This window comes from Dama dama, chromosome 13 (genome assembly GCF_033118175.1).
Source record: "Dama dama isolate Ldn47 chromosome 13, ASM3311817v1, whole genome shotgun sequence".
In the NCBI taxonomy this organism is placed as follows: Eukaryota; Metazoa; Chordata; class Mammalia; order Artiodactyla; family Cervidae; genus Dama; species Dama dama.
Genome location: NC_083693.1, coordinates 53,925,107 through 53,938,385, shown reverse-complemented (window position 1 = coordinate 53,938,385; position 13,279 = coordinate 53,925,107). Strand labels below are relative to the sequence as shown.

Here is a 13,279-nt window from a genome sequence, read left to right as displayed (position 1 = left end):
TATCAAATATAATTCCCACTGTAGATTTAATGTAAAATACAGATAAGAGTTAAAACAGTTGCTAGTTCTTAATTTTATTCATTTTTTTAAATAATTGTATTTATTTATTTTTGGCTATGCTGAGTCTTTGTTGCTGTGTGGGCCTTTCTCTAGTTGCAATGAGTGGAGGCTACTCTCTAGTTGCGGCACGTGGGCTTTTCACTGTGGCAGCATTTCTTGTTTCAGAGCGCAGGCTCCATGGAGCCCGGACTTCCAACAGCTGCAGTACTCAGGCTAGGTAGTTACGACTCCTGGGCTCTAGAGCACAGTCTCAATAGTTGTGGTGTATGGGCTCAGTTCTTTACAGGATGTGGGATCTTCCCAGATCAGGGATCATTCCCGTGTCTCCTGCATTGGCAGGCAGATTCTTTACCACTGAGTCACCAGGGAAGCCTCTTGATTCACTCTTAAATCATTTTATTAAAGGGCTGATGGGGCAGGGGTCCAGCAGTTAAGACTGTGCTCCCACGTGTAAGGGGCACAGGTTTGATCCCTGGTCAAGGAACTAAGTTCCCACGTGCTGTAGCACAGCCAAAAAGAAAAAGGCTGACCTTAAACTGTGACTATATAGTAATTAGTCCACTTTTGGCTTGTTTTTCACCAACTCACCAAACTTAAGCACCAAAATGATTATGTCCTTTAAAGGTTAATATTGCTCAAGAATACTTATGGAATTCCATTTATGGAATGCTCACATGGATAATTTGCAAGTCAAATAAAAAAAAGAAGATTAATCTCAATACCACAGAGCATTTTGGTTTCCTACTCCTAGGCCCCCACTGTTCCCACTCCCCAATTACAGTCAGTCAGTGAGAAAGAGGAAGGAGGAAGACAAGCAAACTTTTCAAGGAAAACAACTGACAGCTACCAGCTCTCTCCTATATTTCACATTGTCTGTTTTTGTCAATACATCACATATAGCTGACAACATCAGAATAACTTAAGCACAAAATGATGTTCATATTGATCATCATCAAATAAAGGTCAAACTATGAGAAAAAATTAAATTATGTTCAGTTACTTTCTACAGCAAGTTAGTATGATTTTTTTTTTAATTTTTCTGAAACAGATTAAAATTATTTCTGGCTCTTAAGAGCTTATTCCTTGACTCTTTAAAATGTGGTCCCTCAAGATGATTCACTCCCCAATATCTCTAGATAGAGTTTTTCTGTAGCCTTAAGACTGGCCCAGTACCAAGGATGGAGAAGAATAAAATTGTGGGAGTTTAACATGCAAGATAAATGGTAGAAAAGAGATGCAAAAGCAACATGCAACTGAAAAATTTATTTAATTTCTTTGTACTTAAAAAATCTGACTTGTGCTTCAAATCATTATCATATTCTTCATAAATTAATGTGTCCATTATTTTTTGGGACAGAACAAAAAACAGTTAAAAAAAAATAAAAACCCACAGGATCAACATAAAAATTAGAGAGGCAGAATTTTAGTAAATAGATGTCATTTTGAGAGATCCTGACTCCCATAAAAACAAAAACAAAGAACAAGTGAAGATAAAATGTTTTACAGATCCAGAAAACATACTCACATATAGTATAGATATTCTCTGTATTCCTCACTTTTGAAATCTCACCTATTTTCATGACTAAGCAGGTGAATTCCAAACTATGCTTCCCATCCCAGGCAGGTTCCAATGCCACATTACCACCTGTCAGTTGGGCACTCTGACTCAAATATACCATTAGGACCTCGAAAACAACATGTCTTTCATACTTTCATCTCAAATCTTTTTTTTTTTTTTTTTTCTGTTTCTGTTCAAACTACCACCATTCTCCTTGTATTTGGGTTTTTCTTTTTACATTGACTCCTAAACTTGTATTCATCAATACCACTTTCTGCTTTTTTTCAAGTCTTACACACCTATATCTTTTCCTTTTCTAGCTCAAATCCTTCTGCCAACCAAACTGGTTTTCTCATCTTTTAAATAAAGCTTAAGTTCTGGCCTTGCACTTTTTCTTATATTGCTTCTTCTACAGAAAACACCTGAACTTTACCACTCCAATCCAAATTCCACCCATTCTTCAAGATAATTTAGGTAATCCCACTAGCCTTTGCTGACCACCCTGTATTGAAAAGATTTCCTCTACCTCTGAATTTCCACAGTATTGTTTATAAATAAGCGTTCATTTGGCAATTGAATCAAGTGGTGACCTATGACAGCTCTTTAATTGTGATCAGATCATAACTATTTATACCTTCCACTGAGTAGAACCCAATACTGCAAAAGGAAGTCACTCAGAAACACTTATTCGGGGTGGCTGATTTATCGACTGAAATTACATACTTCCATGGAGGTTTTCTCTGAAAGGGAAGCCTAAAAAAGACAGTGTCACGGTGATAGGCTGTCGTCAACCTGTCATCAATCCTTGCTTCACATGGCCAAAATCAGGCCAAAACAAAGAAATAAGTCTCATCTTCATTGTATGGACAGAAGGAAAAGAACCCACATAATCATAAATTTCATTTCTTTTTAAAATAACCATTCCTAAAAGACTGCAAAAATTGATTTAAGGTGTTAACCTGCCCCCCTCCACTCTATCCTATCCCACGCCCTTCAAAACAGAAAACAAAAACAAATAAACAGACAAAAAAACCAGCACAAAGTTAGAAAAGATTGCAGGGGAGAAGATTTGGAGAACTTCAAAGCTGCCAAAAATCAGCCAGTTATTTATAAGCATATGAAGATCTCCAATCAGTCCTGATGTTGGGCTGTTCTTCTCAGTCTTGAAAAGTTCACAGAAATGATGCAGATGACCCAGCTCCCACGTCAGCCCCCCGAAAGAGGACGAATGTCCAGTACGGACTGACACGCTAACTTGGAAGCTGACATTAATAAATTCTAAACCATCCAAGAGCGAGTACCCTCGGGTCCTGACAACCCACACACGCTGAGAAGGGCTGCAAAGGTGCAAAATAAGCCGGCGGTGTGGGCAGAGGAGGCATTTCCAGCGTCTGCTAGACAAGATGCGGGACATTTTCGCTCCGGATAGCCCGAGGCACTACCCAGAGGTCCCAAGGGCGGGGCGGATCGAGAACGGAACCGAGCATCGTCCGTGAGCCGGACTAGTCCAGGCCCGCGCCCTGCCCCGCTCCGCCCCGTCAACCAGGACCCGCCAGGAGCTGGGCAGCGCCCCGCGAACAGTTTGGGTGCCTAGGAGGGCCGGGAGCCAGTCTCCGCCCCTTCCCTCGCTCCCCGCCCCGCTCTCCCAGCAGGACGCAGCTGCCCGGCGTGCGGAGAGCGGCCTGTCGCTAGCCTGGCGCGAGGACTCGGGGTCCCAGCCCGCTGGCTCGCGTACCTGAGCTATCTCCATCCTCGGAGACCGACGAGCTCTCGGTGTCCTCGTCCTCGGAGCTGCTCCCCTCGTTTTCGGCGTAGTCCACCTCCATCTCATCGTGATGGTTCGTCTCCTTCTTATCCCCTCGGGAATGGACTGGCATTTTCCAGCCGCGCCGTCGCTTCCCACTCCCGGCGCCCAGCCCGGCCACCGCCGCTTCAATGAAGGGCGCGCCGAACGCCCCGACCCACCCAGCAGCCGAGCTCGTTCAGAACCCCCTCGGCTCCTCCCCGCCCCCGCCGGAGCCTCACAACCTAACCCGCAGGCTCAGCACTGAGAGCTCTGCCATTGGTGGAGGCAGCCCTCCCGAGCCGGGGGCTGGAGCTAATCCTGCTCCGGTCCGGTTGGTTGCCGGTAATTACGGCGCGGCCTCGGGATGTGTGTCGGGAATTGTAGTCCTTACTGTTCAGACCTGCAGGGGCCGCCGGCTTCGAAGCTTCAGCTACCCTGATCGCTTCTCCCCTCTGGACTTCAAGTCCCACAAGGCACGAAAGCTGCTAGACTCGGTCGCAGTTTATAAACTAAACAGAAACAGATTGTGAGATTTTGGTCTGTGTTTATTCTTTTCCCGCCAAGTGCTTGTCTGAGCTTCCAGGCCATCCAGGATGTTACTGTCAGATGTGAGAAGGTCTTTTGCCTGAGGGTTTTTCCTCCTCTTTAAGGCTACAGGAACTGGAGAAATGTCTCTTTACCAAAGCCCTTTTATTACCACTATTAAACTATTGTTGAATTAGTTTCTGCAGACAACTTGCACTTTCTATGTTACACAAAAATCTTTAAATTATTCTTGAAACTTTTGCATTATGAAAGGAAAGGAAGTTTTATCTTGGCAGTTTTCTCTAATATGTTTTACATTTGTTTTTTACCATATGCGGGTTTCCCTGGTGACTCAGATGGTAAAGAATCTGCCTGCAATGCAGGAGACCAGGTTCGATCCCAGGGTCCGGAAGATCCCCTGGAGATGGGAATGGCTATCAACTCCAGTGTTCTTGCCTGGAGCATTCCATGGACAGGGCAGCCTGGTGGGCTACAAGTCCATGGAGTGAAAAAGTCGGACACAGCTGAGCGACTAACACAGTTCCAGTTTACCATACGCAGCCTGAATATGCCCCCAGTCTTAACTTCAGTTTTCAATGAAAAATATTTATTTGACTTAATGAAATGTTTTATTTTTTCAATAGTAGGGATGATAGACAAGGAAAACTCATTATATATCCTAATCATAATAACATACTAATTGACCACTTTTACTCTGTATCAAATACCCTGGTAAGTTCTTTACATCACTTACATTGAGTTGAATTCCCAATTTATTAGCCCTGAGTTAGGTGCTATTATACCCATTTTACAGATAAGGACAAACCTAAAAACTGTATTTTATCCATTATAAAGACAAGGCTTCTTCCTGAAGTGGCAATTTGCTATTGAAAGAGATTTCATAGAATATTGTGGGTTGTAAATTTCTTTCTCAAACACAAGGTCCAAAGACATTTGACAGAGAATGGTTAAGAGTATCCAAGCATAAATGCATTAAAGTTAGATTTAGAATTTAATGACAGAAAACATCTCAAGGGCTATCCACCTCTTGGCTGAAATCCAAATTAAGGGACTTTTATTATCTAGTGTCAGCCTACTTGTCCTTTTCTTACTGTAGTCTCCAAAACTGGACTCATCAGTTGAGAAACAGACGAACTGTTGGCCATTTCAATGTTCTTTGCGTATCCTATTTCTCTGCAACCCTCTTGCACTCCTTTTTTTCAAAGCCACTTTCTTGACAACATTCATCACCAGCAACCCCTCCACCATTCAGTACATGCCCCTGTTCCTTCAGATTACTGCTTGGCAACTTTGTACTTGTTTCTGTCAGACTGTATTGTGGGTTGTTTAGCAGATGCATCTCACCAATTGGATTGTGAATTCCTTGAGAACAGGGATTGTCTTAGCCTGGGATGCGGTTTCAGAGTCAAGCTTGTGAATACATTATGTGAATGGTGTGTACTAAAGCTGGGTAGCTGCTTTTAGCTCCAGCCAGTTGTTGCTACATCTGAATTTGAGGCTAAGTGTCAGACCTTCTGATTTTCAAGAGAAACTTAGAAGTTTACGTGAAATTTAGAAGTTTACATGAAATTACCAGATTTGTAAACATTATTTCAAGTGCATTTTTTGCTGTTACTTTGGTTTGGTTTGGTTTATTAAACTCCAGACCAAACAAAAGCAGCTGTGAGTAATATCCCTGGCCTCTGTTAATCTCTGTTATATCAGCAGCTAGCAGAGTACGTGCTAGATAGCAACACTAGCTTGGATTTCTGGTCACTCTTCATGTTCCAAGCACTGTGTTTGCTTTAAGGAGATTAATTCATTTAATCATTATAACAACTCTATGAAGTAGATATAATTATGCCTTCCATTTTGTAGATGGAGAAACTGAAGCACAAAGCAGTTAGGTTGCTTGGCCAAGGTCACACAGCTAATAAGTAGCAGATTTAAGATCTGAACTTCAGTAGTCTGACCTCAGAGCCTGCAGTCAACTATCAGTACACAGTGTCCCACTAGCAGATGATTTCTGTGTTTCCGCTGTTTAGAGAAAAACAGAAGGAAATTGGAGAGGAGGCATGGATTCTAGCCCTGGTTCTGCTAGTAACCAGGCAAGTCAATTTGGCAAATCATATACTCTCTGGTCAGTTGTAAAATGAGAAGTTTGCATTATGTTATCTTTAAGTTCTCGTCAAGCGTCAAGCTCTAAAATTCCTGTCCTCGATGTGTTTATGTTTAAGGCAGACAAAATAATGGGAGATTAGGCAATTAGAGTTGCACAAAGATGTATTGCTTAAAAGGAGTTTCTTTCTCCTCTCCCCAAACAGATTTTAGAAAAGATACATAGGAAATGTAAGAGGAACCATAAGGGGAAAAATGAATAAGGCTGGAAAAGAATAGTGTCACTTTTAGAAAATACAAATTAACGTTAAAAAAAATATGAAAGCAGAATGAAGTTTTCTCAGTTGAGGCATTTTAAAAGGTAGGAATGATGCCTTCCATTTACGTTTACATTTCACAGAGTTTATACAATCATTAGATACATTTTAAGTCTCATTTTTCATTAATCCTTAATAAGCATTCATTTATTGAGAGCCTTCTAAAACTCATGGTCGGTCCATCAGCAAAATCTGCTATATCGTTACCCTCTTCTCTGGAAAGGTCCCTTAACTTTCCTGTTCTGAAGGGAGCATGGCGCTCTGCGAGGAGCCTTGTCATGGATAGGTGTACTTGGTGTCCTTGTTCCTTCTAGATGATCATTTCCACCTCCCCTCCCTAAAAGCCCCCAGCTTGTCATCAGGATATGCCACACAGTCTCTTTACTTGTGGCTGGTCTGTACATACCTCCCAGGCTCACCTCCCCCCCTCATTTTTTGGAGATTTTAGCTCTTGGCTCATTCTCTCCCATGGTATGCCCACCAGAATCCTTAGTCATTTTAGTATTCAGTAAATAGGCCAATGCCACTCCATTTCCTACTGGGTTTGCTCTGGCTTGTGAAAGTCGTTCAGCCATTTCTGACTCTTTGTGACTCCGTGGACTATATAGTCCATGGAATTCTCTAGGCCAGAATATTGGAGTGGGTAGCCTTTCCCTACTCCAGGGGATCTTCCCAACCCAGGGATCAAACCCAGGTCTCCTGCATTGCAGGCGGATTCTTTACCAGCTGAGCCACAAGGGAAGCCCACTCTGGCATAGAGTAGACGTAAAATAATTCTGGCTTTTTCTTTGTAGTTTTTCTCCTGTACCTCCTTTAGTATAACTTTTCAATCTGCTTTATTAAAATTTTAACATTGACATGATAATTTAAACACATAGAAAGGTAATTCAGAATATTATATATATAACAACAGAATGCCCTCTAAGCTTTGTCAGATCTTATCATTTTATTGCATTTGTTCCACATCCATCTTCATTCCCAATTTTCTCCTTCCTTCTCCAGAATAACCGTTATTCTCACTTCAGTGTTTTGATTGCCATGCATGTGTACATTTCATTTTTTCTATATTTAGAAATGATTATGTGTACATTTCATTTTTTGTATATTATAGAAATGATTATTTAACATATTTTAAACAATCGTGTAGTAGAGTAGTGTTAGTCATTCAGTCATGTCTGATGTTTTGTGACCCGATGGACCATAACCTCCAGGCTCCTCGGTCCATGGAATTCTCCAGGCAAGAATACTGGCGTGGGTTGCCATTTCCTTCTCCAGAGGATATTCCCGACCCAGGGTTTGAACCTGGGTCTCTTGCATTGCCAGGAGATGCTTTATCATCTGAGGCACAGGGAAGACCTAAACAATCATATCATATATGATACATATAATACATATGTATTATATAATGCATATAATACTAAAACTTCCTTTATCCTCAACAATGTTTTTGAGACGTATCTATTATGATACAGGTAGCTCTAATCCAGGTAACTTTGATCTGCTCTAAGGTAGTCCCTTGAGTACACTTATTCCATTGAATAAATATTAAAAGTTTCACTCACACACACAAAAAATTCACTCACTTACCTATTAATGGACAGGTAGGTTGCTTTCAATTTTTTCATTACTAAAAATAGTTGCCTCTATGAATATTTTTGTATTTATCTTTTGGGGCCTGTGTGTGAGGATTTCTCTAGGTCAATGGTCTCCAAAGTACGGTGTGTGTATTCAGGGAGTATATTCTAGGGGATAGGAATAAAAGATTAAAACTTCAGTGTATAAAATTTTCAATTTCATTTTTATTTGGAGTAAAGTAGATATAGGGAGGAAGCTACAAGCCCATTTTTTTTACTCTGATTTATCCTCATTATGGTTTCCCTGGTGGCTCAGGGGTAAAGAATCCACCTGCCAATGCAAGAGATGCAAGAGATGCAGGTTCAATCCGCTGGAGAAGGAAATGGCAACCCTTCCAGTATTCTTGCCTGAAAAATTCCATGGACAGAGGAGCCTGATGGGCTAAAGTACAGAGGGTCGTAAAGTGTCAGACACGACTGAGCAACTGAGCAGCGCACATGAACTTAATTCCAAACACTACCACGTGGTGGAGCTGAGACATCAACTGTACATCCACAAACCTCGTCACAACTGACGGACCCAGGCCAGATGCCAGTAGCTAGAAAAACAAAGGCAGGAGGCAGTAACTAATGGCTAATACTCAAATCAGGGTAAACATTTTAATCATTCAAACTAAGTCTAGGTCTTTAGAGATCTACTAAATAACTAAATAATAATAATCCACTAAATTGACAACTAAATAAGACCAATTTATTATCAATTATATGAGACCATGATAAAGAACCCGCCTGCCAGTGCAGGAGACATAAGAGATGCGGGTTCAATCCTTGGGTCAGGAAGACCCTGGAGAAGGGTATGGCAACCCATTCCAGTTTTCTTACCTGGAGAATCCCACGGACAGAGGAGCCTGGCGAGCTACAGTGCATAGGGTTGCAAAGATCAGACACAAGTAAAGCGCATTACATGCACCATGATTTCAGTTGCTTAAGAATGAAACTTTTTTTAATGTTAATCATTTTATTGTTATAATAAGACAGATGACAGTTTTTCATATCACCATTGCACTCATGCTAGGGATAACAATACTTCCTGTACTAATAATGCTACTTGATCTTTTTAAGATATGTTATTTACTAAGCTTGGAATATCTGGGAATGCTTAATGAAATAAAAAATTATAAAACATTCCAAATTGTTCTTTTACTTAAGCAAAATACCTAATTTTATTCAATTTACACACAACTTATCACTTAGAATGAAACTATTTCACTTCTGACATTTAACAATTATTAGTATAAGATTATTAACAATTACTTTTAATAAAATCCATTCCCTTCTCCAGGGGATCTTCCCAACCCAGCAATCGAGCCAGGGTCTCCTGCATTGCAGGCAGCTTCTTTACCAGTTGAGAAACCAGGGAAGCCTAATATAAAATTATTATAATTATTATTAATATAAGAATAGATTCTGGGAAAAAAAAGAATAGATTCTGTCACCAATATGATGGCCTTGGCATCTCACATATTACGTTTGCAGTTTAAATTAAGTCCTATTTACCAAGCCAGGATAATGAATGCATGCATGCTAAGTTGCTTCAGTTGTATCCACTTCTTTGTTGCTTCAGTTGTATCCACTTCTTTGTGAACCAATGGTCTTATGGTCGGAGGACTCCTCTATCCATAGAATTCTCCAGGCAAGAACACAGGAGTGGGTTGCCATGCCCCTCTCCTGGGAAGAATGAAACTATTTAAAGGTTCTTGAAATAGCCTGTTGACAGTACAGGGCCCATCCCTGTATTAACTGTCTATTTGCAGAAATTAGTTCTTGGATTAGTTCAACTATAAACCTGATAATATTCTATTAGCATATTTGTTATTATTCCACTATCTCATAGCTCATATTATCATGTTCTTTTGTTGTCAATAACTGATTTTTTTTTAAGTAGAGAAATTTTTCTTTTCTCTTTTAAGATTTTTCTCAATGATAAACATTTTACATACAGTTTTATTTTTAATCTGTATTTTTCCTCTTCAGATAATTTTTCAGTATAGTTACAGTGGGAATCTTTTAGCCTCCTCAATATCCATCCCCTTTTTGAAGGAATAGCTCTTTGATTTTCCCTTCAATAACTCCCTCTGCTTCATTCTTCCCATGTGGTTCAAGTGGCCAATCAGAATATTATATTCTCTTGGTCCAGGGATGGACACGTGGACCAACCTAGGCCATGATGGACATTGACAGACTTCCTGTTGGAGCTACTGAGGAGTTTTCGTCTTTAGAAGTTAAAAGGTCCATGAAGCCTATGAACCTAGCTTTGCTAGGGCCATTTCTCCTCTACGTGCAACTTGGGGAAGCAGGGAGGCAGGCGTGGGAAGCAACAGAAGAGCAGAGAGAAAAAGCAAAGATTCCTGATGACTTTAATTTAAGCACCTGGAACCACATGTGTTCAGTGTTAAACCTTAGACTTTCAGTTACATGACCTAATGAGCTACTCTTCTTATTGGAGTGGTTTTTCTGGTTATTCTTACTTTCAGCTAAAAGAGTTCTGAGCACAACAGACAGCTAATTATTTTTTCTTTAAAGTGTGATTTGAAAAGCAAATAAAATATTTTAAAATCTCCTATCGTAATTTCTTCTCTGTTCTTATCAAAAGTCCCCTCTCATATTCACTTATATATTAGCTATTTATTGAATGTGTATTGTGTTTCAGGTAGTGCAGTGGTTTCAGGAGATTCATTGATGAACAGAACAAACAGCGTCTGCTTGCACAGAGCTCAGAGGAAAGTAAAGAGGTAAATATTAAACAGTTAATTCTGCAAATTAAGGGATGTTCTCTACTGGTGTTACGAGAGTGTAACACAGAGACCTGTGGAAGTGGGCATCAGGTAAGACCGCTCTAAAATAGTAATATTTCAGCTAATATCTGACAGTTTGGCATTAGGACAGCTTGTATGGAAAGGAGGAATATCATAAACGGAAAGAACAGGATATGTAAAGATCCTGATGTAGAAAAGAGCTTTCTCATGTTCGTGTTTGAGGAATTAAGAGATCACTATGGACAGTCAGTGTTTAAGGGTAAAAAGGGCACAAGGTGGGGTAAGTTAGAGAAAGGCCACATCTCTCAGGGCCTGGTAGATTATAAGGATATTTGATTTTTTTCTAAATCCTAAATGCAATGGGTTGCCATTAGGAAGTTTGTACGAAGGGATGCCATTAGATTAGTGGTAAGATTATACTAACTTAAAATCAGACCTTTAAAAAAAAAAAAGATCACTGGTTGCTTAGTGGAAAATGAATTGAGTAATAAAGGAAGAAATCAATCAGATATTGAGGTAAGATAATGGTGGCTTGGACAGGAGTAGAGGCTGTATGGCAAAAAGAAATGGACGAAGGGCTAGAGGACACGGTCAAGATGGCGGTGGTTGCTGTGTTGGTGCGGAGACCCCTTGAGCAGGTCTCCGGGCTGCTGAGGAGGCGGTTCCACCGGACCGCGCCGGCTGCACTGCAGGTGACAGTTCGTGAGGCTATAAATCAAGGCATGGATGAGGAGCTGGAAAGAGATGAGAAGGTATTTCTCCTTGGGGAAGAAGTTGCCCAGTACGATGGGGCATATAAGGTTAGTCGAGGCCTGTGGAAGAAATATGGAGATAAGAGGATCATAGATACTCCCATATCTGAGATGGGTTTTGCTGGAATTGCTGTAGGTGCAGCTATGGCTGGGTTACGGCCCATTTGTGAATTCATGACCTTCAATTTCTCTATGCAAGCCATCGACCAGGTTATAAACTCAGCTGCCAAGACCTACTACATGTCAGGGGGCCTTCAGTCTGTGCCCATAGTCTTCAGGGGGCCCAATGGCGCCTCAGCAGGTGTAGCTGCCCAGCACTCACAGTGTTTTGCTGCCTGGTATGGGCATTGCCCAGGCTTAAAGGTGGTCAGCCCCTGGAGTTCAGAGGATGCAAAGGGGCTTATTAAATCAGCCATTCGGGATAATAACCCAGTGGTGGTGCTGGAGAATGAATTGATGTATGGAGTACCTTTTGAACTTCCTTCAGAAGCTCAGTCAAAAGATTTTCTGATCCCTATTGGAAAAGCCAAAATAGAAAGGCCAGGAACACACGTAACTATAGTTGCTCATTCAAGACCTGTGGGCCACTGCTTAGAAGCTGCAACAGTGCTGTCTAAAGAGGGAATTGAATGTGAGGTGATAAATTTGCAAACCATCAGGCCAATGGACATTGAAACAATAGAAGCCAGTGTCATGAAGACCAATCACCTTGTAACCGTGGAAGGAGGCTGGCCACAATTCGGAGTAGGAGCTGAAATCTGTGCCAGGATCATGGAAGGCCCCGCGTTCAACTTCCTGGATGCCCCTGCAGTTCGTGTCACTGGTGCCGACGTGCCTATGCCTTACGCAAAGATTCTAGAAGACAACTCTGTACCTCAGGTTAAAGACATTATATTTGCAATAAAGAAAACACTGAATATCTAGTTTGGACATGAAGTTCAGGTCATTGGAATTTGCTTAAAATACTTGCTGACTCTTCATCTGGATTGTCCTAAAGACCTTTTAATTCATAAAGTTATCTCTGAAGCAACAACAGATTTTTTTTTTACTGGGAAGAAGTTTAAATGTGTTTGTGGTAAAACTCTCCTAAGTTCCATGTTTTTTTGGTCTGTTACAGTACCATGTTCTTTGAATAAGATTCATGTGCAATTTTACCCTCTCACTGGAAGAACATGGTGTAAATGTGGCAGAGTCCTGATGAAAGATATATCCAAAAAAGGATAACTTATATGTAAAAATAAAAGCATTTAATCTACATTTACTGTTAAGATTGTTTTGATAAGGAATAAAGGAATTCCTAACTATGAAAAAAAAAAAAAAAGAAATGGACAAATTTGAGATAATGGGAGATAAAAATCAACAAAACTTACTAATGGATTAAGTATGGGGCATGAGAGAAAGGATATACAATATAGTTTACTTATCTATCTTCTCTTTGAATTAATTTCCTGATGCTATTAAATAATGTTAGCAGCCTTTGCATCAACACATCTCATTAAAAATGTATTTCACTTAAGAACTTCTATATTCATTGTAATACTATTTTCAGCATTTTCTGACCTTAACCAATCATAAAGTTTCTTCCAATGCTTCTTTTTTTTTCCAGTTTTACTGAGATATCCTTGTTCAGTTCCGTTCAGTTGCTCAGTCGTGTCCGACTCTTTGCGGCCCCATGGACTGCAGCACGCCAGGCTTCCTTGTCCATCACCAACTCCCGGAGCTTGCTCAAACTCATGTCCATCGAGTTAGTGATGCCATCCAACCATCTCATCC

General features: G+C 40.6%; 2 protein-coding genes across 2 annotated transcripts in view; one reads left to right on the top strand and one right to left on the bottom strand.

Annotated features, from left to right (window-relative positions):
- The window catches only part of BRMS1L (BRMS1 like transcriptional repressor), a 39,998-nt gene extending 36,349 nt beyond the window's left edge, over window positions 1-3,649 (bottom strand). The window contains exon 1 of the mRNA XM_061159183.1: window positions 3,354-3,649. Coding sequence (XP_061015166.1) covers window positions 3,354-3,495 — 142 coding nt within the window. The 5' untranslated portion in view covers window positions 3,496-3,649. The remainder of the gene's footprint in view (window positions 1-3,353) is intronic.
- A 7,663-nt stretch (window positions 3,650-11,312) lies between these two features.
- LOC133068116 (pyruvate dehydrogenase E1 component subunit beta, mitochondrial-like) lies at window positions 11,313-12,763 on the top strand. Its single transcript, XM_061159182.1, has one exon. The coding sequence runs from the start codon at window positions 11,321-11,323 to the stop codon at window positions 12,428-12,430; it is 1,110 nt and encodes a 369-aa protein (XP_061015165.1). The 5' UTR covers window positions 11,313-11,320; the 3' UTR covers window positions 12,431-12,763.
- Window positions 12,764-13,279: the final 516 nt, after the last annotated feature.

What these genes read in the sequence shown, in the direction of transcription:
- LOC133068116 (XM_061159182.1), top strand. Translation starts at nt 11,321, where the DNA reads ATGGACGAAGGGCTAGAGGACACGGTCAAGATGGCGGTGGTTGCTGTG.